Below are 24054 nucleotides of genomic sequence, written 5' to 3' on the forward strand. Positions count from 1 at the left end.
CCTGGGTACACAGCAGGGAAGAGAAGTAAAATGGCACAAAAAGGGGTTCTAAAAGGGGTTTTCTGGGTGTAAAACCCAGATTAAACTGTACCCTGGGTATAAAATAGACTAGGCCAAACAATACCCCTCCTGATCAGAATATATCCTTCTAAGTGCAATCTGGGTATAGTCTGACCCAGGCCAAAGTATATCCCTGGGGATAAACTTCATACCTAGGTGTGTAAAATATCCTAGACAAGGAAAATATCCCTGCAGGCCATAATGTTATCACTTCACTGGTTTTCTCACCTTGTCTCTAATTTGTTGAAAAGTGTGCAGATCTTTTTTTTTTTATCATGCTCATACACACAGCTGTTTCCCCTTGTTGGAAAATAGAGTACAGTGTTTACATTGAACTGACTTTAGATGGCGCTGTCCTAACAGTGCATAGTAGCTTTTTATATACGGTATGTTTTTCTCTGGTCTCAATGACACCAAACTTTTACAAACCAACTGTACACTGTCTACCAATAACTATTTGGACACCTGTGGTAGAATAGAAAACAACATTTATTCATATTCAGCAGTTGGTAGAGCGGCAATTACAGCCTCAACCCTCTGGGGCATGCTTTCCACAAGTCCTTCTATGACGGCTAGTGGTAATTTATTCCATTTGGATTGGAGAAGACAGGTAAGTTTTCTTACCGATTTTGGACGGCTGCAGTTTTGGGAGTCTGCCGACTCGGGGCACCTTCCGACAATCATCATTCAACAGTATACCAGTGCCACGAAAAGTATAGAGCGTAGTCGGGATTGATATGATTGGTCCTCTTCAGGAAACATCAAATGGCAACAAATATATGCTATCATATAGTGCTACCACTGATCATTTCCAATTGGACTGAAGCATCAACTGTACCAGATAAGAGTGCCAATTCAGTAGCAATTTTTTTGTACTCTGTTATTTGCCGCCTTGGCTGTATGGACACTCTTATTAGTGACCATGGATGAAGGTTTGTGAACTTGATCATCAACAACCTGATGGAGTATTTTCAAACAGATCACCGCATTTCATCTGCCTACCACCCACAAACAATTGGCCAGTGGGAACGTGACAATCGAACACTAAAAGGATTTCTTTGTAAGCTTGTCAATGACCAAGGTAACAACTGGGATCAGTTCATCCCTGTGTTCTCCATTTGAGGTCATGTATGGATGGAAGGCCAAGCTTCCTATGGACCTCAATTCCTCAGAAAATGTGGATCACATGCCCATTTCAGATGATGCCAACCCTGATGTGATAAATACACTCGCAACAATTCTTAAAAAGCTCTGCTCAACCGTCACTACCAACTTCGACTCTGTTCAGGAACACCAGAAGCACGCCTTTAATCGCTGAAAAAACAGCAACAAAGAGATCATCGTTTATATTAAGAATTGGCGCCATATTCATCGCATGAGTTCAAAGACGGAACCACGCTGGATTGGACCCTACTTAATTATGGAATCCTTGACCAAGTGATGAGTAAAACTTAAGAACAATAAGACTGGCAAAATATTAAGCAATACCTACCACATCAGAAACCTTAAGATATACCAGGATAAAGAGACTTCTCCTCCACCCAAGTCTCATGATGATTGTCCCAGTGACTCTTCCACACAGAAACACAAGCAAACTAAGACTTTGAACCCACAAGTTCAGTAAGGAAGTGCCTACCAAACGTAAGGCCAAGGTCATTCTTGGTCTTACGTTTGGTAGGGTGGTATAATATGGATGCACAAGGAACCTTGGATAACCACAATATACATATAAAACCAAAGGTGATGGCAACTGCTACTTCTGGGCCATCAGTTACATCCTGACAGGAACAGAGGACAACCACTCCCTTCTCAGAGATAAAGTTATCCACCCCATGAACACTGGCTTGACCTAAAAACTAAAGGACTACTTGAACCAAAATGTGAATGAATATGTGAACATCTCTGGTATGTCTCATGATGGAGTCTGGGCAACTGATGCAAAGATCATGGTCACAGCAAATCTGTTGAGCTGCGACATAATCGTCTACACGAACGTAGGTAATTCCATGGATTGGTTGACACATCCTGCACGCTTCAGTCTGCAGTGAACAACAAAACATGCACTTTATCTTGAAAACCAGGATCATATATTATTATAGTATATATTATATATTATTTATATAATAATATAATTATTATATTATTATATTATTTTTATTTTATTTTTATTATTATTTTTTTATTATATATTATTACTATATATTATATATTATTATTATATATTATTAACAGTCAAGTTTTTTGGTTGAAGTAATAAAAGTCTATGTGTTTAGTGTTTTAACATTTATGTCAGCTTTCTTACTTAATTTTTTCAACATTTTATTGGAGATTCTGCTTTGTCTGGTAAATTAAGTAATTTTTTTGTATATCACTCAATGCTGGTGATGGGGGTATAATATGGCCTGAGGGGTATCAATTGGTCTAGGCTAATTTATACTCCGGGGTATAATCTAGCCTAGGCCATCTTAACCCTGGGTATAGTCTGGACTGAGGATATACTCTGGCCTGTTACACTGGCACCAAATGGATTATATAACAGACGCATAATTGAAATGAAACAAAATAAAATATATTCATTTTTCCGTGAAAAGCATTATTACTGTGCAAAAGTAGTGCAGTTTTGAAATGTGGTGACATAAAAACATAAAATAAAATATTAACAGGAATCTAAAATTCCTACTATACATGCCAAAATAGGCTCCATCTAGGAGGTGTAAAAGACAGATTCTATTAAAGCATACTTAACTTGTCAACATATTTTTCATAAAATCAGTAGTATAGTATTTGTTTTTAAAGAATAACATGATTTTTGCCATTATATGACTGATATTTAACATTATGTTTGTCCATCTGCTTGTTATAATTTTCTGTTCTTCTTGAGTTGGAAGGTAGAGGCTAATGGCTTTGACGTACAATGCATAGGGAAAGTTTCTAAATTCTCTCTCAGAAGCAAGTGCAGGGTTATATAGGACATTATGGAGAAGTAATGACCAGTACTGATATAAATAAAGCCCTTCAGTTTAGATAGATATTTCCCATGTAGCTTCAACAGCCTCTCTGTCTTTGTCTACATCTCTCCTTGGGGTGTAGCAATGGTGCCTGGAGGGGAGAAGCTGGCTTGCTGGAGATGGCTGGGATCCTGCAGCATCGTGAAAGCATTTCGGTAAAGTCTGATACCCTGACCATTGTCTCCTTTGTAAAGATAATACACCTCTAGCAGCAGAAATTGGCACTCATCTCCTCCTCTCCTGCCTTTGTAGGCCACTGTTCTGAATTTGTCACGGCAGCAAAGATGAGCGATGTATTATGTTTACAAGGGAGTCAGTGGTCATGGTATCAGACTTTCCATGACTGTTGTCATGAGGCTGGAAATGTGACTTCTCAGTGGATAATGCACATAAAAGGTTATTGCAGTTACCTGCTATTGATGTCCTATCCTCAGGTAAAATAAAACAAAGTACAAATACAACTTTTCTATATGGAAAGTTACTTGTGATTATCTGATAGTTACATGCAGTGATGATGTGTTATCATATGGGAAAGACGTTATTTGTCCCTTAGCAGCACTCAAAGATTTCCAAGAAAAAGGCTTGCAAATTTGGGCAAAGATTTATAATAATCTAATGTCAATTTGCTGGAAAGAACACCTTTCACTACTATAGATATATCTGTTTTAGGGAATACTTACATTCCTAGCACTGGTAGTATAGTTTGATTGTGTACTGTAAACTGTTAAGATCCAGTGGTCAATGGATTGATATATTTCCACGATTAATAACAGTGGAACAATAAAATTACAAGAAAGGATGTTATATAGTTTCTATTACATGAAGAATTGACTAAAATAGGTATGCCAGTAGAGATGTGTGTTGCACCTATGGATTTTTTTTCTTGTTCTGTTTCTACTATTATACAGAAGTGTTTTCATTTATATGTTCCATTTCTTCGTATTTAACCTTAATGTCTGTTAATAAAATATTTCTCTTCTTTCAGTTTTTCTTTGTCCTGGAATGCTAAAGGGCGTATATCAGAGTGAACACTTATTTGAATCTGATCACCAATCAGGAGCATGGTGTAAAGATCCTTTACAGGCATCTGATAAAATATATTATATGCCTTGGACTCCATATAGAACTGATACCTTAACAGAGTACTCTTCCAAAGATGACTTCATTGCGGGTCGCCCAACTACAACTTACAAGCTTCCTCATAGAGTAGATGGTACAGGCTTTGTTGTTTATGATGGAGCACTTTTTTTTAATAAAGAACGTACCCGGAATATTGTCAAGTTTGACCTTAGGACAAGAATAAAAAGTGGAGAGGCTATTATTGCCAGTGCCAATTATCATGACACTTCTCCTTATAGATGGGGTGGTAAGTCAGATATTGATCTTGCAGTTGATGAAAATGGACTCTGGGTCATTTATGCAACAGAACAAAATAATGGGAGAATAGTGATTAGTCAACTTAATCCTTATACGCTGCGGATTGAAGGAACTTGGGATACAGCATATGATAAACGATCTGCATCAAATGCCTTCATGATTTGTGGAATATTGTATGTGGTAAAATCTGTTTATGAAGATGATGATAATGAAGCAACTGGGAATAAAATTGATTACATATATAACACTGATCAAAATAGCGATGATTATGTTGACATTCCATTCCCAAACTCATATCAATACATTGCTGCAGTGGATTACAATCCTCGGGACAATTTACTGTATGTTTGGAACAATTATCATGTGGTGAAGTATTCCTTGGATTTTGGAATCTTGGACAGCAAGTCAGGTATGTAAGACATAAATAATATTGCTACAGCTAAACAAGTCATAGATAAGTTATTTAAGTCATAGTCTGTCAATTTCAAATGATAAATCATATACTATATATATATTGGTGTATGGAAAATGCCGTTTTGGTGCTAAGCAAGGTACGGTAGCATAGTGCATGACTTATTTAAGAGACTGTGAACAAGTATATAGCTAATTCATTTTAGTGCTATTTTCTACCTTATTTGAATAATTAATGCATATCTAAACTTTTGATTTCCTGCCAGCATGTGAGACATTAAGAAATATTGTAATATAATATATTAACAAATGTTAACTCCTAACAGTGAAAATCCTGCACTAATTAGAGAACTAGACTCCAAGCTGAAGGGAAGGACCTCCAAGGTTGTATTCTCTTGAATACTGACTGTGCCATACGCTACAAAGGAAAGGCAGTTGGAGCGTAGGGAGTTAAGGTTAGGGTTCCTAGAGCACTGGGCTGACTTTTCACTGAGGTACAAGCTGTCTTCCACAGATAACTTGCACCTGAATGGAAAGTGGTCTGCAGTTCTGTGAGAGAATACTAGCGGGGATGGCGAAGCATTTAAACTGGGAACACAGGGGGAGGGAGGGCCTGTCAGATATAGGGGTAGGGAGGGCCTGTCAGATATAGGGGTAGGGAGGGCCTGTCAGATATAGGGGTAGGGAGGGCCTGTCAGATATAGGGGTAGGGAAGGCCTGTCAGATATAGGGGTAGGGAAGTCATAGAGGGATTTTCTCTGTGTATACAGAAGAACAGGAAGTAGTTGATTTATTGGCAATACATCAACCAATATACTAAGCCGGATAAACATAGAAATGTTCTAAGATAAACTAAGCAAAATAAACGTTAACAAGGCTTAAACTGGATTATACCCATGAGTACTTTGCTGTACCTATATTGTTAAATTTTAGGGATTCTCTAGTAACTGATACAGTGTCAAAGGATTGACACATGGCAAGGGGCCACACGGTAGCTCAGTGGTTAGCACTGCAGCCTTGCAGCGCTGGAGTCCTGGTGTTCAAATCCCACCAAGGGCAGAAAACCATCTGCAAGGAGCTTGTATGTTCTCCCCGTGTTTGCATGAATTTCCATCCCATATTCCAAAGACATACTGATAGGGAAAAATGTACATTGTGAGCTCTATGTGGGGCTCACAATCTACATTTAAAAAAAAAAAAAAAAGGATTGGCGCATGGCTATTGTGTTGCCTGTTTTCAAAAATGTAATTACAGACCGATGAGTTTAACATCCATTGTGAGGAAACTGTTTGAGGGGCTCTTAAGTGAATATATTTAGGATTATATCACTATAAATAAATATAATAAGTGGAAGAATGGTTTTACTAAAGACAGAAGTTGTCAGACTAACCTAATTAGCTTTTATGAAGAGGTGAGTGGAAGACTGGACATAGGGAAGGGCTTTGATATACAGTATTCCTGGACTTAGTAGAGGCATTTGACGCTGTCCCTTATAGACATTTAATGGGTAAAATCTGGTTCATTGGCTTGGAAAATATAGTTTGGAATTGGATTGAAAACTATTTTAAGAATGATATGCAAAGAGTTGTGGTCAATGACTACTTTTAAGATTGAGTAATAGGGACCATCCAATCCACAGTATTTAAAAATGGGAAGAAAGATATCAGATCCGCGCTTACCCTCACACCAGTATTTTATTCAGCTTTACAAATACACAACGCGTTTCGGGACACAACTTGTCCCTTTTTCAAGTGTCTGTTTCTGTCATAAAAACATTAGCAATATACGTTCCTTTTTATAGCCAACCTCCGGAAGTGATACCTCCCCCATCACCTCCGGCACACAATCCACGCAATCATCGACCACTAGTTACAGTTGAATCACTAATGTACAACTTAGCGTTAAATCATACCTTTATCGGCAGCCCCACATATCCCTTCCAAGGGATCATGCCGAAAAGGATGTATTCCTGGCTTCGCGCGTACTAGACCCGCGCTGTTAAGTCCGCAGTGGAACGCATATGCGTTCCACCAAACCGGAAGTATACTCCGCATGTGTGCCGGAAATAAATTGAACATGTCCGGCCTATTCCACTAGTGTCAGATGGAGCGCACCGACCTTTCCATGCGCTCCACCTGACACACATGCGCAGAAGAACAGGGCTAGAAGCCAGGAATACATCCTTTTCGGCATGATCCCTTGGAAGGGATATGTGGGGCTGCCGATAAAGGTATGATTTAACGATTTAACAACAGATACTCGTTAAGGGGGAAACCCAAATCCGTGTCTGGAGGGTCACCAAGTCCACTATGACACCCCAGGAAATGATGCCAACACCTCTGGAATGACACTGGGACAGCAGGGGAAGCATGTCTGGGGGCATCTAACACACCAAAGACCCTCTATTACCCCAACATCACAGCCTAACAACTACACACTTTACACACTCAATACCACCTCTCTGACAGTAGGATAACACCTTGAAACATGTGTATTTGGCACTTGCAGTGAGGAGAGCTTGTCACCAGCAGTGAATTTGGCCCTTGTAGTAAGTTGAGGTTGGCACCAACATTTGTTTTGAAAATCAGGGTGGATTGAGCCTCTAACCAGCAGAGTTTGGGCAAATTCATGGTGGAGGGAGCCTCTAAAAACCCCAGTTTGGACCAATTCATGGTGGAGGGAGCCTCTAAAAACCCCAGTTTGGACCAATTCATGATGGAGGGAGCCTCTAAACAGCCCAGTTTGGGCAAATTCATGGTGGAGGGAGCCTCTAAAACCCCCCAGTTTGGACCAATTCATGGTGGAGGGAGCCTCTAAAAACCCCAGTTTGGACCAATTCATGGTGGAGGGAGCCTCTAAACAGCTCAGTTTGGGCAAATTCATGGTGGAGGGAGCCTCTAAACAGCCCAGTTTGGGCAAATTCATGGTGGAGGGAGCCTCTACAAACCCCAGTTTGGACCAATTCGTGGTGGAGGGAGCCTCTAAAAACCCCAGTTTGGACCAATTCATGGTGGAGGGAGCCTCTAAACAGCCCAGTTTGGACCAATTCATGGTGGAGGGAGCCTCTAAAAACCCCAGTTTGGACCAATTCATGGTGGAGGGAGCCTCTAAACAGCCCAGTTTGGACCAATTCATGGTGGAGGGAGCCTCTAAAAACCCCAGTTTGGACCAATTCATGGTGGAGGGAGCCTCTAAACAGCCCAGTTTGGGCAAATTCATGGTGGAGGGAGCCTCTAAACAGCCCAGTTTGGGAAAATTCATGGTGGAGGGAGCCTCTAAAAACCCCAGTTTGGACCAATTCATGGTGGAGGGAGCCTCTAAACAGCCCAGTTTGGGCAAATTCATGGTGGAGGGAGCCTCTAAAAACCCCAGTTTGGACCAATTCGTGGTGGAGGGAGCCTCTAAAAACCCCAGTTTGGACCAATTCATGGTGGAGGGAGCCTCTAAACAGCCCAGTTTGGACCAATTCATGGTGGAGGGAGCCTCTAAAAACCCCAGTTTGGACCAATTCATGGTGGAGGGAGCCTCTAAACAGCCCAGTTTGGACCAATTCATGGTGGAGGGAGCCTCTAAAAACCCCAGTTTGGACCAATTCATGGTGGAGGGAGCCTCTAAACAGCCCAGTTTGGACCAATTCATGGTGGAGGGAGCCTCTAAAAACCCCAGTTTGGACCAATTCATGGTGGAGGGAGCCTCTAAACAGCCCAGTTTGGACCAATTCATGGTGGAGGGAGCCTCTAACCAGCAGAGTTGGTGGAAATCAGGGTGGAGGGAGCCTCTAACCAGCAGAGTTGTGGGAAAGCAGGGTGGAGGGAGCCTCTAACCAGCAGAGTTGGTGGAAATCAGGGTGGAGGGAGCCTCTAACCAGCAGAGTTGTGGGAAAGCAGGGTGGAGGGAGCCTCTAACCAGCAGAGTTGTGGGAAAGCAGGGTGGAGGGAGCCTCTAACCAGCAGAGTTGTGGGAAAGCAGGGTGGAGGGAGCCTCTAACCAGCAGAGTTGGTGGAAATCAGGGTGGAGGGAGCCTCTAACCAGCAGAGTTGGGGGAAATCAGGGTGGAGGGAGCCTAGTATTAGCAGAATTGTGCAACGCTTATGGTGGATGAGTATGAGGATGCGGAGGAATTGGAGAGGTTGAGTACAGACATGGAGTTTCATGTTGGGGTGCTTTACACAGGTGGGCACAAAAATGAAGGCTCTATCCAGTGGTGGTTCATTTTTATCAAAGTGAGCCGGTCGGCACTCTCAGCTGACAGACGGGTGCGCTTGTCAGTGATGATGCCACCGGCTGCACTGAACACCCTCTCAGATAGGACGTTGGCGGCAGGACAGGACAGCACCTCCAAGGCATATAGGGCAAGTTCAAGCCACAGGTCCAACTTTGACACCCAATACGTGTAGGGCGCAGAGGGGTCGGAGAGGACAGGGCTGTGGTCGGAAAGGTATTCCCGCAACATGCGCCTATACTTCTCACGCCTGGTGACACTAGGACCCTCCGTGGCGGCACTTTGGCGAGGGGGTGCCATCAAGGTGTCCCAGACCTTAGACAGTGTGCCCCTCGTTTGTGTGGACCGGTGAGAACTTGGTTGCCTACTGGAGGAACTGCCCTCCCTGCCGCCAACGTCACATGCTGGAAACATCTCCATCATATTCTGCACCAATTGCCTGTGGCAAGCATTGATGCGATTGGCCCTCCCCTCTACCGGAATAAAAGATGAGATGTTGTTTTTATACCGGGGGTCAAGGATAGCAAAGATCCAGTACTGGTTGTCCTCCATGATTTTGACAATACGCTTGTCGGTTGTAAAGCACCCCAACATGAACTCAGCCATGTCTGCCACAGTGTTAGTTGGCATGACTCCTCTGGCCCCACCGGAAAGTTCAATCTCCATTTCCTCCTCATCCTCCATGTCTACCCATCCGCGCTGCAACAATGGGACGATTCGAAGTTGCCCGGAAGCCTCCTGTATCACCATCACATCATCGGACAACTCTTCTTCCTCCTCCTCCTCCTCCTCCTCCTCCATTAAACGCAGTGAAGCGGACAGATGTGTGGACCTACTCTCCAGCTGTGACGGATCGGATGCTATCCCTAACTCCTCTGTGTGATCTGAGTTATCCCTGATGTCAATCAGGGATTCTCTCAGAACACACAAGAGCGGGATTGTAAGGCTCACCATCGCATCCTCAGAGCTCACCCTCCTTGTGGACTCCTCAAAGACCCGTAGGATGTCACAAAGGTCTCTCATCCATGGCCACTCATGGATGTGAAACTGAGGCAGCTGACTTTGTGGCACCCTAGGGTTTTGTAGCTGGTATTCCATCAAAGGTCTCTGCTGCTCAACCACTCTATTCAATATCTGAAACGTTGAGTTCCAGCGTGTGGGGACGTCGCACAAAAGCCGGTGTTGTGGCACATGCAGGCGTTGCTGGAGAGATTTTAAGCTAGCAGCGGCTACTGTCGACTTGCACATGCGCCGCACTTTCACCAGTAGCTCTGGAACATTGGGTTAGCTCTTTAGGAAACGTTGCACCACTAGGTTGAAGACGTGGGCCAGGCATGGAACATGTTGGAGTCCGGCAAGCTCCAGAGCTGCTACCAGGTTCCGGCCGTTATCACAAACGACCATGCCTGGGCCCAGGTGCAGCGGCTCAAACCATATTGCCGTCTCATCGAGGAGGGCATCCCTCACCTCGGAGGCAGTGTGCTGTCTGTCCCCCAAGCTGATCAGCTTCAGCACAGCCTGCTGACGTCTACCAACGCTAGTGCTGCAACGTTTCCAACTCGTAGCTGGGGTCAATCTAACAGCGGAGGAGGAGGCGGTGGCGGAGGAGGAGGCGGTAGAGGAGGAGGAGGAGGGGGGTGTTCTTCTCGTGTCCCTGCCAGGAATGTTAGGCGGGGAGACGAGGTACACCGGGCCAGTTTGGGAAGCAGTCCCAGCCTCAACTACATTCACCCAGTGTGCCGTCAGTGAAATGTAGCGTCCCTGTCCGCATGCACTTGTCCACGCGTCGGTGGTCAAGTGGACCTTTGTGCAAAGCGCGGAACTAAGGGCCCGCCTGATGTTGAGTGACACGTGCTGGTGCAAGGCGGGGACGGCACACCGGGAGAAGTAGTGACGGCTAGGGACGGCATAGCGAGGTACCGCAGTTGCCATCAGGTCCAGGAAGGCGGGAGTTTCAACAAGCCGGAACACCAACATCTCCTGGGCCAGCAGTTTAGCGATGTTGGCGTTCAAGGCTTGCGCGTGTGGGTGGTTAGCAGTGTATTTCTGCCGCCGCTCCAATGTCTGAGAGATGGTGGGTTGTTGTAAAGAAGCGCCTGATGGTGCCTTTGATGGTGCAGGAGAAGGAGATAAGACAGGAACAGGGGAGGATGAGGGAGAAGTCAACAAAGTGGCGGAGGCAGATGAAGTGGTGTCCTGGCTCGTCCTCTGGAGTGCATCGCCAGCACAGTCAGCAGTGGCAGTGGCAGAGGCAGAGGCAGTGGCAGAGGCAGTGGCGTGAACGGCAGGCGGCCTTTGTCCTGCCGTTGCTGCCTGCCACTGATTCCAGTGCTTGGATTCCAAATGACGGCGCATTGAAGTGGTGGACAGGTTGCTCTTCTCAGAGCCCCTAATCAATTTCGAGAGGCAAATTGTGCAGACAACACTATATCTGTCCTCGGCGCATTCCTTGAAAAAACTCCACACCTTCGAGAAACGTGTCCTCGAGGTGGGAGTTTTTCGGGGCTGGGTACGAACTGGAACATCTTGGGAGATTCCGGGTGTGGCCTGGCTTCGCCTAAGCTGCTGACCTCTGCCTCTGCCTCTAGCTACCCTTTTTGGTGCTGCACCTGCCTCAACATCCACACTACTTTCCCCGCTTGACATCCCCCCTGTCCAGGTCGGGTCAGTGTCCTCATCATCCACCACTTCCTCTTCCAACTCCTGTCTCATCTCCTCCTCCCGCACAATGCGCCGGTCAACTGGATGCCCTGACGGCAACTGTGTCACATCATCGTCGATGAGGGTGGGTTGCTGGTCATCCACCACCAAATCGAATGGAGATGGAGGAGACTCTAGTGTTTGAGCATCTGGACACAGATGCTCCTCTGTTAGGTTCGTGGAATCGTGACGTGGAGAGGCAGGTTGAGGGACAATGAAAGGAGCGGAGAACAGCTCTGGGGAGCAGGGACAGTTGGGGTTATTGTTCTGTGAAGCTTGGGAATTTTGGGAGGAAGGAGGACAAGACTGTTGGGTAATAGGAGGAGAGGAGGCAGAGTCTGACTGGCTGCTGGACAATGTGCTGTAAGCGTTCTCTGACAGCCATTGCAAGACCTGTTCCTGGTTCTCGGGCCTACTAAGGTTTGTACCCTGCAGTTTAGTTAATGTGGCAAGCAACCCTGGCACTGTGGAGTGGCGCAATGCTTGCTGCCCCACAGGAGTAGGCACGGGACGCCCTGTGGCTTCACTGCTACCTTGCTCCCCAGAACCATTCCCCCGACCTCTCCCACGGCCTCGTCCACGTCCCTTTCCAGGAGCCTTGCGCATTTTGAATTCCCAGTTAGAAATTGGCACTATATACCAGTAGCAAAAATTGTGGGTGCACGTAACCCCAATATATTCTTTGAATTACCAGTCAGAAACTGGCACTATATGGCAGTAGCAAGAAATGAGGGTATTTGTAACCCCAATATATTCTTTGAATTCCCAGTCAGACAATGGCACTATATACCAGTAGCAAGAAATGAGGGTATTTGTAACCCCAATATATTCTTTGAATTCCCAGTCAGACAATGGCACTATATACCAGTAGCAAGAAATGAGGGTATTTGTAACCCAATATATTCTTTGAATTCCCAGTCAGACAATGGCACTATATACCAGTAGCAAAAATTGTGGGTGCACGTAACCCCAATATATTCTTTGAATTACCAGTCAGAAACTGGCACTATATGGCAGTAGCAAGAAATGAGGGTATTTGTAACCCCAATATATTCTTTGAATTCCCAGTCAGACAATGGCACTATATACCAGTAGCAAAAATTGTGGGTGCACGTAACCCCAATATATTCTTTGAATTACCAGTCAGAAACTGGCACTATATGGCAGTAGCAAGAAATGAGGGTATTTGTAACCCCAATATATTCTTTGAATTCCCAGTGAGACAATGGCACTGTATAGCAGTAGCAAAAATTGTGGGTGCACGTAACCCCCATATATTCTTTGAATTCCCAGTCAGACAATGGCACTATATACCAGTAGTAAAAATTGTGGGTGCACATAACCCCAATATATTCTTTGAATTCCCAGTGAGACAATGGCACTGTATAGCAGTAGCAAAAATTGTGGGTGCACGTAACCCCCATATATTCTTTGAATTCCCAGTCAGACAATGGCACTATATACCAGTAGTAAAAATTGTGGGTGCACATAACCCCAATATATTCAACAGATTTGTTGACCTCAGTGAGGTTACAAAACCAATTTTGTGCTTCAGTAAGTCAGTAAAAAGTAGTTAGGAGTATTCAAATCAATAAAATGATAAGGGTGCCCATACTTTTGCACCAGTCAAATTTTGGTTTAATGCATATTGCACATTTTCTGTTAGTACAATAAACCTCATTTCAATCCTGAAATATTACTGTGTCCATCAGTTATTAGATATATCAAACTGAAATGGCTGTTGCAAACACCAAAATATTTAGAACAAAAAATGATTAAGATTAATAGGGGTGCCCAAACTTTTTCATAGGACTGTATATCGGGTATACGGGAATACACTGACAGTGTATTCCATTCAGGATCCTGGGAAAGCTGGGTTGCGGCGATTGAGCCCGTCAGTGCCACGTTACACTGACAAGCTTCTCCCTGGAATTTAGCTCTTATAAGAACTGTTGGTTGTCTTCTCCTTCCTATCCTAGCCTGTCCCTGCCTACCCAGAATCTAAGCCCTAGCTAACTGGACGGAAACCTCCGTCCCCGGTGAATTGCAAGCTCAGAATGACGCGAAGCTGGGCGTCGCTGTTCTTTTAAATTAGAGGTCACATGTTTTCGGCAGCCAATGGGTTTTGCCTACTTTTTTCAACGTCACCAGTGTCGTAGTTCCTGTCCCACCTACCCTGCGCTGTTATTGGAGCAAAAAAGGCGCCAGGGAAGGTGGGAGGGGAATCGAGTAATGGCGCACTTTACCACGCGGTGTTCGATTCGATTCGAACATGCCGAACAGCCTAATATCCGATCGAACATGAGTTCGATAGAACACTGTTCGCTCATCTCTAGATTCTACCACTAAAACACAGATTTTTTTCTGCTTTAGACGTCAGAATATCCTTTAGAAAGGCTATTAGTCTCTTACCCTTAGACGTGGTCTCCGCCGCACCGTTCCTTACAAATACCGTTTTTTACAGGTATGCTAATGAGTTCTCCGCAGCAATGAGGGCGGGCCTCAGCGCTCAAACGGTGATGGGGGCGTCCCCACTGCTGCCCGAGACCCTCTCTTTAGTGACGCCTTCTTCTTCACCTGCATCCTCCCCTTCTCTGTCGTCTTCCTTCTTCATCAGCTCTGACACCTGCGCGGTCTTTCTTTGCAGCCTCGAAAATATGGCCACCGGCCGGCATGCACAGTTGGCTCTACCAGTATCTCGCTGGCAGAGCCGACTGCGCAGGCGTCAGAGCTCACGAAGAAGGAAGACGACAGAGAAGGGGAGGATGCAGGTGAAGAAGAAGGCATCGCTGGAGTGAGGGTCTCGGGCAGCAGTGGGGACGCCCCCATCGCCGGTCGGCCTGCCCTCATTGATGCGGAGAACTCATTAGCATACCGGTAAAAAATGGTATTTCTAAGGAACGGCGCGGCGGAGACCACGTCTAAAGGAAAGAGACGAATAGCCTTTCTAAAGTCTATTCCAACGTCTAAAGCAGAAAAAAACTGTTTTAGTGGTAGAATCCCTTTAAGTGGAGTTTGTATCAAATTGAACTCCACTTACATATTTTTTGGCCATTGTTCATTATACCACTGCAGTCAGTCATCAGTCTTTATCCTGATATGAGGATTTGAAAGGGGATTTGTGTGTGATTTACTACAGTCTACTACTGTACTATTGTGGGAGATGATGCCAAGATATGTAGTACAGTACAGTCTATAGAGGATGTACATAGATTTCAAGCAGATTTGGACTAACTGACTGTTCGGGCATCCACATGGCAAATGAAGTTCAATTTGGGTAAATATAAAGTTATGCATCTAGTTAAAAATAATCCACATGCAACATATGTCCTAGAGGGAGTAAAGCTGGGAGAGTCACTGGTAGAAAGGGACCTAGGAGGGGCTGTAGCATACCGTATATAATAAATTACCCATGCAAGCCAATCAGCTGCTTCTAAGGCCAGTAGGATCCTGTCTTGTATTAAAAGGGGTATGGTCTCACAAGACAGGGAGTCTTTGATGCAGCTGCAACTGGATTATGCAGTTCAGTTCTGAGCACCAGTTCATCAAAAAGATGTCCTACAGTTGGAAAAGTGTCAATGCAGGGCCACAAAACAGAGGGACAAAGAGGACCTCAGTTGTGAGAAAAGACTAAAGGAGTTCATTCTGTTTGGTCTGGAGAAGAGGCGTTTAAGGGGAGATAAACGTATGTGAATATATAAATGGCCCATACAATAAATATGGAGAAAAGCTGCTCCATGTATAATCCACTCAAAAGACAAGGAGGCACTCCCTCTGTCTGAAGACAAAAAGGTTTAATCTCAAGAGCTAACAAGGCTTCTTCACTGTAAGAACTGTGTATCTGTGGAATAGACTAACCCAGGAGCTGGTCACAGTAGTAAGTAGATACCTTATAGAGCAAAATAGCATTATTGGTTATGGAACTGTCATGATGTTTCCCATTCCCCGATAGAACTTCATGGACATATCTTTTTCAACCATACATGTAACATATGTAACTATGTAAAAATGCCTGAGATTTAACTTATTGCTATGGCCACCTGCTGGCAATAGCGAAACAGAGGAAAGAATAAATAAGGTACAGAAATTGGATTTTAGTGCAGGATTTCACTGGAGGAGCCAATATCTGTTAATATATCATATTACAAACTGTGTTAATGTCATAAATGCTGGCAGAAAACCAAAATTTGCTTGAAAGACTAGTTACGCTTTGAAGAAGTACTTACATGAAATACTTTTCTTCACTGCTGCAGCCTTCACCTGCTTGTCTTTCACACTCTACATTTCTTTTATGTATATTGCACTTGTATCCCTGCAGTTCAGTCTCTTCACTGCTCTTAAGACACCATCTTAATTTTTAGATTTCTCATTCTATGTACTTTTTCAATCCAGTGGTGCCTTGGCGCAACATCACTTGGGAACTAAAGAGACCTCAATTTCTACCTGCTGGTGGGACAGTACTATCTTTTCTATATTCTCCTAAATAATGTAAGGGACTATAAGTATTTAGCAGTGGCAGAACTACCGCCGTAGCAGCCAGGCCCTCGATCTTAGGGGCACGGTGGGCTTTTGTTGCTTATATTTTATTTTTTAAATAGGCTGCTACCTGTTGAAGTAGTCCTCTGTAGGGCACAGGGGGAAGTGGAGGTGGCTATGGGAAGGAGCAGGGACCAGTTAGAAGTACCCATGGCAAGCATATTTGTTGGATGAACCTCATTGTCATGGTGGTTTGGTTCGGACCAAATGTGTCTGAAACAAAACTGCTATTATTATTCTCTGGGGTCTCTTCAGATACCAGATTATACCAGATGCAAATAAGTTGATCAAACATAAAACAATGTTACTCACCTCTCCTGTGCTCTCAGACACAGCATGGGTCAGGACAGCGTCACGACGCTTCATTACACCAATGTAACCCATGTCTGAGATGCTATTGAAGAGGGCTGAAAACGCACTATTCCATCAGGGGTGGCTACCATTCGGAGCGGACGTCAGCAGTAACACACCCCTGTGTAAAGTACACCTTCCTGCTACTGTAACTTTGTATTAGAGTTGTTTTCATCCAGTCCATATGTCAATGAAAGTATTGTAGGATGCTATAATTTGCAAGTTTACATTTGTGAGACGCTGTAGCTTTGGTAAAATGCTGCAGTACCCTAAAATCCAGAATAGAAAAGAACTGAAAGTTGACTACCTCACTGACTACATACAGGGACATAGCTGTAGGAGGTGCAGATATCAGGTCCTGGACACTGAGGGGGCTCCAAATAAAATATATCACAATTCTAAATGGAACAAGTTGGGTAGGCTTCCTATTACAGTTTTTGTATTTGGGCCCAGGAGCTTCAAGATACGCCTCTTAATACATAGCTTACTTTATTCATTAGTTAGCACAGGAAATACTAAAATTAAATTCTGAAGTTTTTGGTGGTAACCAAATGGTTTGATATCCTAATAGACAGTTTAGAATTCAGGTGCAGTTTAGAGAAATACAGAAAAGTTGAATTTATAGTTTTAGTATAGAGTTGCACTATCTAAAAGGGTTTCCCCCGTGAAGAACCCTTATTCCCTATTCACAGTATACATTTGAGTGATTTAACTATATCAAATTCATCTACATGGTGTTTGCCCTGTTGATGAATTTTGTGCAGGTTGGGAATCATGTGAATGATCAAATTCACCTGTTTCGCTTATATACTCTTCAAGATTGAAATTTCAACAGCAAGAGGGACAAGCCATAAAGAAAATGGCAGGTGTTTCTTAGATCTGAAAATGATCACATTTTCAAGCGCCTAGCTCCATTCTGTGGCATTTGAAAGGGCATAAAAGCCATAAAAGTGGTATGATTGTCTGATGCTTCCTCTTTGCCAACTTGCCAGTTATCGTCGCTTATCTAAAACTGAGTGGGTCAGAATCCATGAACTGAGAGACCTTGCATAAAGGCCAATATGGGACATTGTACTATATTGAGGGGCCACTGTGAAATATTATAGTTGGTGAAGGGGCAACTGTAAGACATTATACTGTGTAACTTGGGCATTGTACTGTGTGGGGGCCAGCAAAGAGACTACTTTACCATGTGGGAGCCAGGAAAGGGAGTGATATGTGTGTGGGAGGCCAAAATCAAAAGTTTGTTGTGGGGCCCAGTCTTTGCTAGTTACACTACTGACATGGTACATAGCAAGATGACAATGGAGGCTGGAGTGTAGGATTGTCCTCTTCATTGATGAGTTTTGCTTTGGTCTCAGATGCAATGATAACCAGAGATTAGTCTAGAGATCAAGTGGACAATACCATGAAAAGGCTTTAAATGAGTTGTTCGGCCCATATGGAATTTTCATACTAATCACCATCCGTTACAGCAGCTTCCAGCTCACAAAGTCAGCTGGAAATATTAATCTGTTTGGGGTTCGGGTGTCGGGCCCTCACAGATCAGATATTGATCATCATTATGAAAAATCCATTTGGGGCCAGAAAACCTGGAAACATGTTTATCATTTCTGTGATTTCATAATTCCAAGACATTCCCTTTATGGTGTTGCAAACTGACATGTTTTTCAAATCGCAGCTTGTCGACTGCGGATATTTTCTACAGTGTGTGTATGGGATTAGCCAGAAACCCATCCACTTTGCAGGGACTTTGCTGCATCAAAACCGTGGTGTTTACTCTATGTGGGATAAGGTTGGACCCTAAGACCTAGGCCCCACAATGCGGAAAAGCATCTTTTTCTATTGAATATTTTGCTGCTTTTTTGTAGTCAAAGTCAAGATTGTATTGAGCAGAAGGGAATATAAGAGCATACTATATACTAGTGCATCTCAATAAATTAGAATATCATCAAAAAGTTATTGTTATGGTTTGGGGATCTCTGACCACGGACTGGCCCCGACTGATAACTTCTCAGTCCAGTAAAGGAAAAACACACCAAAAAAAAGGAAAATTGGAAGTATGAGCAGTTTGGACTTCTAGTGTGGATCCTTCTACACCCTGCCTCGCACAACTAAAAGTAGCTGTGGGCCCGAATAGCTTGCCTGAATGGGCACGAGCACAGCCGGAGAAGTAGCTAACCTATAAAGTGAAATAGAGCCCCTGTCTAGCTTCACGTTTATGAAGGAGAGGCAGATACAGAACAAGCCCCCCATGGATGTCCAGACTTGGACTAACGGTGAACATGAGAACGCAAAGCATACGGAGTAAATAAACGTGAAACACAGAATAACTGAACTAAGCAAGGGATAGGAAAAACAGAACTTAGGATCACACACAAAAAAAACCCCTACCAAAAAAAATTCCAAATCTCCAAACAGAAAAATACCTAGGGCTCGCTGCGCCCGGAACACTATGCTTGGATAGGAGCTCAATACTTAATAAACCAGTACTGTGTGAACAGGAGCAAAAAACTGGATGGGCTGGGATGCAGATGGTAGCAGCTTCAGACAACAGACCATTTCTGGAGCACAGGAACAGAAGTTTAAGACCGGCATCAGACAGCATGTACAACAGCCTTATATAGTAAGAGAAGGCCTCGCCCATGGCCTGTAAAGTATTCAACACTGCAGAGAACTTAACCCCTTCAGAGGCCAAGACACACCAGGCAATGATCCACCAGGCAACTTACCACGTGATCCACGCCCGAGTGCCAGAACAGAAACAGCATGTCTGGTGTGAACATTCCCCTGCCGTGCATCAGGTGATTCATGCGTCGAATGCAGTCCGGACACTCCGCACCCGAACCTAACAAGCCGAGACTGCTGAGACTGGGTCATAACAGTTATGGACTCTTGCTCAGTGGTCAAAGGTGTTTTCAGTTGAAAGTAAATTTTGCTTTTCATTTGGAAATCAAGGTCCCAGAGTCTGGAGGAAGATTGGAGAGGCTGTACACAATCCAAGATGCTTGAGGTCTAGTGTGAAGTTTCCACAATCAGTGATGTTTTGGGGAGCCATGTCATCTGCTGGTGTAGGTCCACTTTGTTTTATCAAGACCAAAGTCAGGAAATCTACCAAGAAATTATAGAGCACTTCATGTTTACCTCTTCCAACAAGCTTTTTGGAAATTGAATTTTCATTTTACAACAGGACTTGGCACCTGTCCACACTGCCAAAAGTACCAATACCTGGTTTAACCCCTTCCCGCCGATGGCATTTTTTGATTTTCGTTTTTCGTTTTTGACTCCCCTCCTTCTAAACAACATAACTTTTTTATTTCTCCACTCCCAGAGCCATATGAGGTCTTAATTTTTGCGGGACAAATTTTTCTTCATAATGCTACCATTAATTATTCTATATAATGTACTGGGAAGCAGGAAAAAAAATTCTGAATGGGGTGGATATGAAGAAAAAATGCATTTCTGCGACTTTCTTACGAACTTTGGTTTTACGGCGTTCACTGTGCAGCCAAAATGACATGTCCCCTATATTCTGTGTTTCAGTACGGTTCCAGGGATACCAAATTTATATGGTTTTATTTACATTTTGACCCCTAAAAAAAATTCCAAAACTGTTAAAAAAATTTTTTTCTAAACGTCACCATATTCCGACGGCCGTAACTTTTTTATACGTAAGTGTACGGGGATGCATAGGGTGTCTTTTTTTGCGGGGCCGGGTGTACTTTTTAGTTCTACCATTTTCGGGAAATGTTATTGCTTTGATCACTTTGTATTCAAATATTTATCAGAATCAAAACAGTGAAAAAACGGCGGTTTGGCACTTTCGACTATTTTTCCTGCTACGGTGTTTACCGAACAGGAAAAATATTTTTATACATTTGTAGAGCGGGCGATTTCGGACGCGGGGATACCTAACATGTATATGTTTCACAGTTTTTAACTACTTTTATATGTGTTCTAGGGAAAGGGGGGTGATTTGAACTTTTAATACTTTTTATATTTTTTTTTACTTTTTTTAAAAAAAATTTTTTTTTTGCATTTATTAGACCCCCTAGGGGTGTTGAACCCCGGGGGTCTGATCACTAATGCAATGCATTACAATGCTAATGCATTGCAAAAAAATCATCCTTTCTTTTGCAGGCTGCATAGACCAGCCTGCAAAAGAGAGGATTTGCAGACAAGCCTGGGAGCCTTGTACAGGCTCCCAGCTGTCATGGCAACGGGACGTCGGCCCTGGAGCATGCTCCAGGAGCCGGCGATCCCAGGCAAAATGGCGGCGCCCATGCGCCGCCGGGAAAATGGCGCCTCCAGCGACAGGATAGAGATATCAAACTCTAACAGGGAATATAAAATCCCAGGTGTGTTCACCTGTAACACACCTAATGTAGTGTATTTGATCATTTGCACCAAATGTTCCACTGAAAATCTGTATGTTGGAGAGACCGGTCAGAAACTCAGAATGAGAATTAATTCACATCGCCACACAATCAAACAACAGAGAACTGATTTTCCCGTGCCAAATCATTTCTGCCAGGAAGATCACAACATCATCAATGACATGAAAATCTTGATCTTAAAAGGGAACTTTAAATCAAGGAAACAGCGACTGATTTATGAGTACAAGGCCATGACCCTATTCCAGACGCTGGACAATGGAATGAACGTCTCACGTGGGTTTATGTCTTTTTATACAAATCATTAAGACAGCCATTAAGATAAGAACCTGGGATCTGGCAATTGATTGTTTGCTTCTATAAGTATATAGTAATAAGCCTCTTCCCCCCTCCCTCCTGTAATCCTACCCCTGTGTCCAGTTATAAATATGCAGCCTCTAGAAGGTGTTTTTAGACATATCTGAAGAAGAAGCTCAGAGGAAGCTTCGAAACGTCATATTCTGTCATCATTATGAGTTAGCCATTAAAAAAGGTATCGCCCACTGAAGACTTGCAAAGTTTTTTTGTTTTTTTATATTTCATAACCACTGGCTAACACGGTACCAAAACAAACACATTCCTTTTGTAGGCATTCTTGGCTTAGGCTAAAAAAAAAAATAAAAAAAATAAAAAATCTGCAAAATCTGCCACAAAAAAATCTATTTTCCCTGATGTCGGGCCTCAGCCTTTATGTCAAGAAAACCTCAAAATGTTTTATTTGGATACCGGATATATTAAAAGCAACCTTCTTTTTCTTGGAATCCTAAAGACAATTAAAGGAAACAACTTGATTCACTTTATCACTACTTTTACAGCATTGAGCCTCACCCTTTCTACCCTAGTTGGAGGAAAAGTTCACAGAATTGAAAAGATCACACACTTGTCCACATTAAGGGCCCGTTCCCACGATGTAACGTGCTGCTTATTCTGACACGTAAACACGTGTCAGAGTGAGCGCTTCAAAACAGATCCCATTGACTTCAATGGGTGCCGTGTTACTCGCGCTACACATTGAATTGGGATTCAGTTTTGAAGCACTCACTCTGACACGTGTTTACGTATCAGAATGAGCAGCGCATTACATCGTGGGAATGGGCCCTAAATTATGGGAAGATTTTTACATTTTCAAATAAAGAAAATCATCCTTAGAAACTACAAAAGTTGTACATATGCATGCCACAAAACATAGTTTTTTTTAATTGACAGTGAAGACTGTCAGTGAAAAACTAGGACATATCCCATCTTTTTCAGTTTCCTGGTTTGAAGGATCTAATAAAAGTTATGTATGATTTTAAGACTCGATGAATGAGTTGGGTCCAAAAAAACAAAAACAAACAATAAAGTTTAAAAAAAAATTTCATTTAAAAACTGATGTAAAAGGACATTAAAAACTGACTTGCATCAGGAAAATCTATTTTTTTTAAACTGTCAGTTGCAAAAAATTTTAATGTATGTTTTTTTTTCCCTGTAGTGTGAATGTAGTCTTAGGGCTTATTCACATGACACAGCCACCATCATATCCAGTATCCAACCTCCTCTGGCTGCTACATGCCCCTTAATGTGTAGATATCCTCCTCTTCTTATTCTTCGCTGCGTAGGAAGCAGCACTTCTCAATACAGTGCATGCGCGGGATTTGCGCACACTATTCCGTGCACAGAATTAGCATAAAAGAATAAAGTCTGTATTTCAAAAATGGCGGTAGATAAAAGCTAAAGAAAAGGTAGGGATAGATTTGCCTTTCTAAAGGCTATTCCAACATGTCATTAGGCAAATTTGCCTAAATTTAATGATATAATCTCTTTAAAAAAAAAAACACTACTGGAAAAACCACGGCAGAAACGCAATGCCTTTTATTTTCACAGCGCTTTTCACAGAAAGTCTACAGAGTTTTCCTCTGTGGAATTTCTGGCCCTATTATACATATATGGAGAACGCCAGTGTTTCCGTAGGTATAATTGACATGTTTCGATTTTCAAAAACTGTTAAGTAAGCTTCATTCAGGCTAAACAGCTGCAGAAGTCGGTCGCCATTATGGCATTAATGATTAAAAGTAAGACATATATGAATAAAAGAAAATCTATAAAGCTGTTGCTACAGCTACACTATCGATTGAAAAGAATTTGCATAAACCATAAGATTCCCATCTCTCTCACATGGAAAGTGCAACATTCATATGGGTACAAGATTGTTATTAAAAAAAAAAAAAAAAAAAAAGACATCCCAGTAGATATACAAAAAAGGAGTATTTTGATATACACTGCCCCCAAAAATAAAGGGAACACTCAAATAACACATCCTAGATCTGAATGAATGAAATATTCTCATTGAATACTTTGTTCTGTACAAAGTTGAATGTGATGACAACAAAATTTCACAAAAATCATCAATGGAAATCAAATTTATTAAGCAATGGAGGCCTGGATTTGGAGTCACCCCCAAAACTAAAGAGGAAAAACACACTACAGGCTGATCCAACTTTGATGTAATGTCCTTAAAACATGTCAAAATGAGGCTCAGTAGTGTGTGTGGCTCCACTTGCCTGTATGACCTCCCTACAACACCTGGGCATGCTCCTGATGAGGGTGCGGATGGTCTGCTGAGGGATCTCCTCCCAGACCTGGACTAAAGCATCTGCCAACTCCTGGACAGTCTGTGGTGGAGGCGCTACTAGGACACAGGCCAGTACACCAGGAGACGTGGAGGGGGCCATAGGAGGGCAACAACCCAGCAGCAGGACCGCTACTTCCGTCTTTGTGCAAGGAGGAACAGGAGGAGGACTGCCAGAGCCCTGCAAAATGACCTCTAGCAGGCTACAAATGTGTTACTTGAGCGAGACATGATGTTCCAGATGTCCTCAATCGGATTCAGGTCTCGGGAACGGGGGGGCCAGTTCATAGCTTCAATGCCTTCATCATGCACGAACTGCTGATACACTCCAGCCACATGAGGTCTGAC

The 24054-nt window shown here is 43.2% G+C and overlaps 1 protein-coding gene across 1 annotated transcript in view; it reads left to right on the forward strand.

Annotated features, from left to right (window-relative positions):
- Positions 1-24054, forward strand: part of ADGRL3 (adhesion G protein-coupled receptor L3) — an 877296-nt gene that overhangs the window by 306508 nt on the left and 546734 nt on the right. Inside the window, exon 7 of the mRNA XM_075282777.1 lies at positions 4054-4854. Coding sequence (XP_075138878.1) covers positions 4054-4854 — 801 coding nt within the window. The remainder of the gene's footprint in view (positions 1-4053; positions 4855-24054) is intronic.

Source organism: Leptodactylus fuscus, chromosome 1 (assembly GCF_031893055.1).
Source record: "Leptodactylus fuscus isolate aLepFus1 chromosome 1, aLepFus1.hap2, whole genome shotgun sequence".
Taxonomy (NCBI): domain Eukaryota; kingdom Metazoa; phylum Chordata; class Amphibia; order Anura; family Leptodactylidae; genus Leptodactylus; species Leptodactylus fuscus.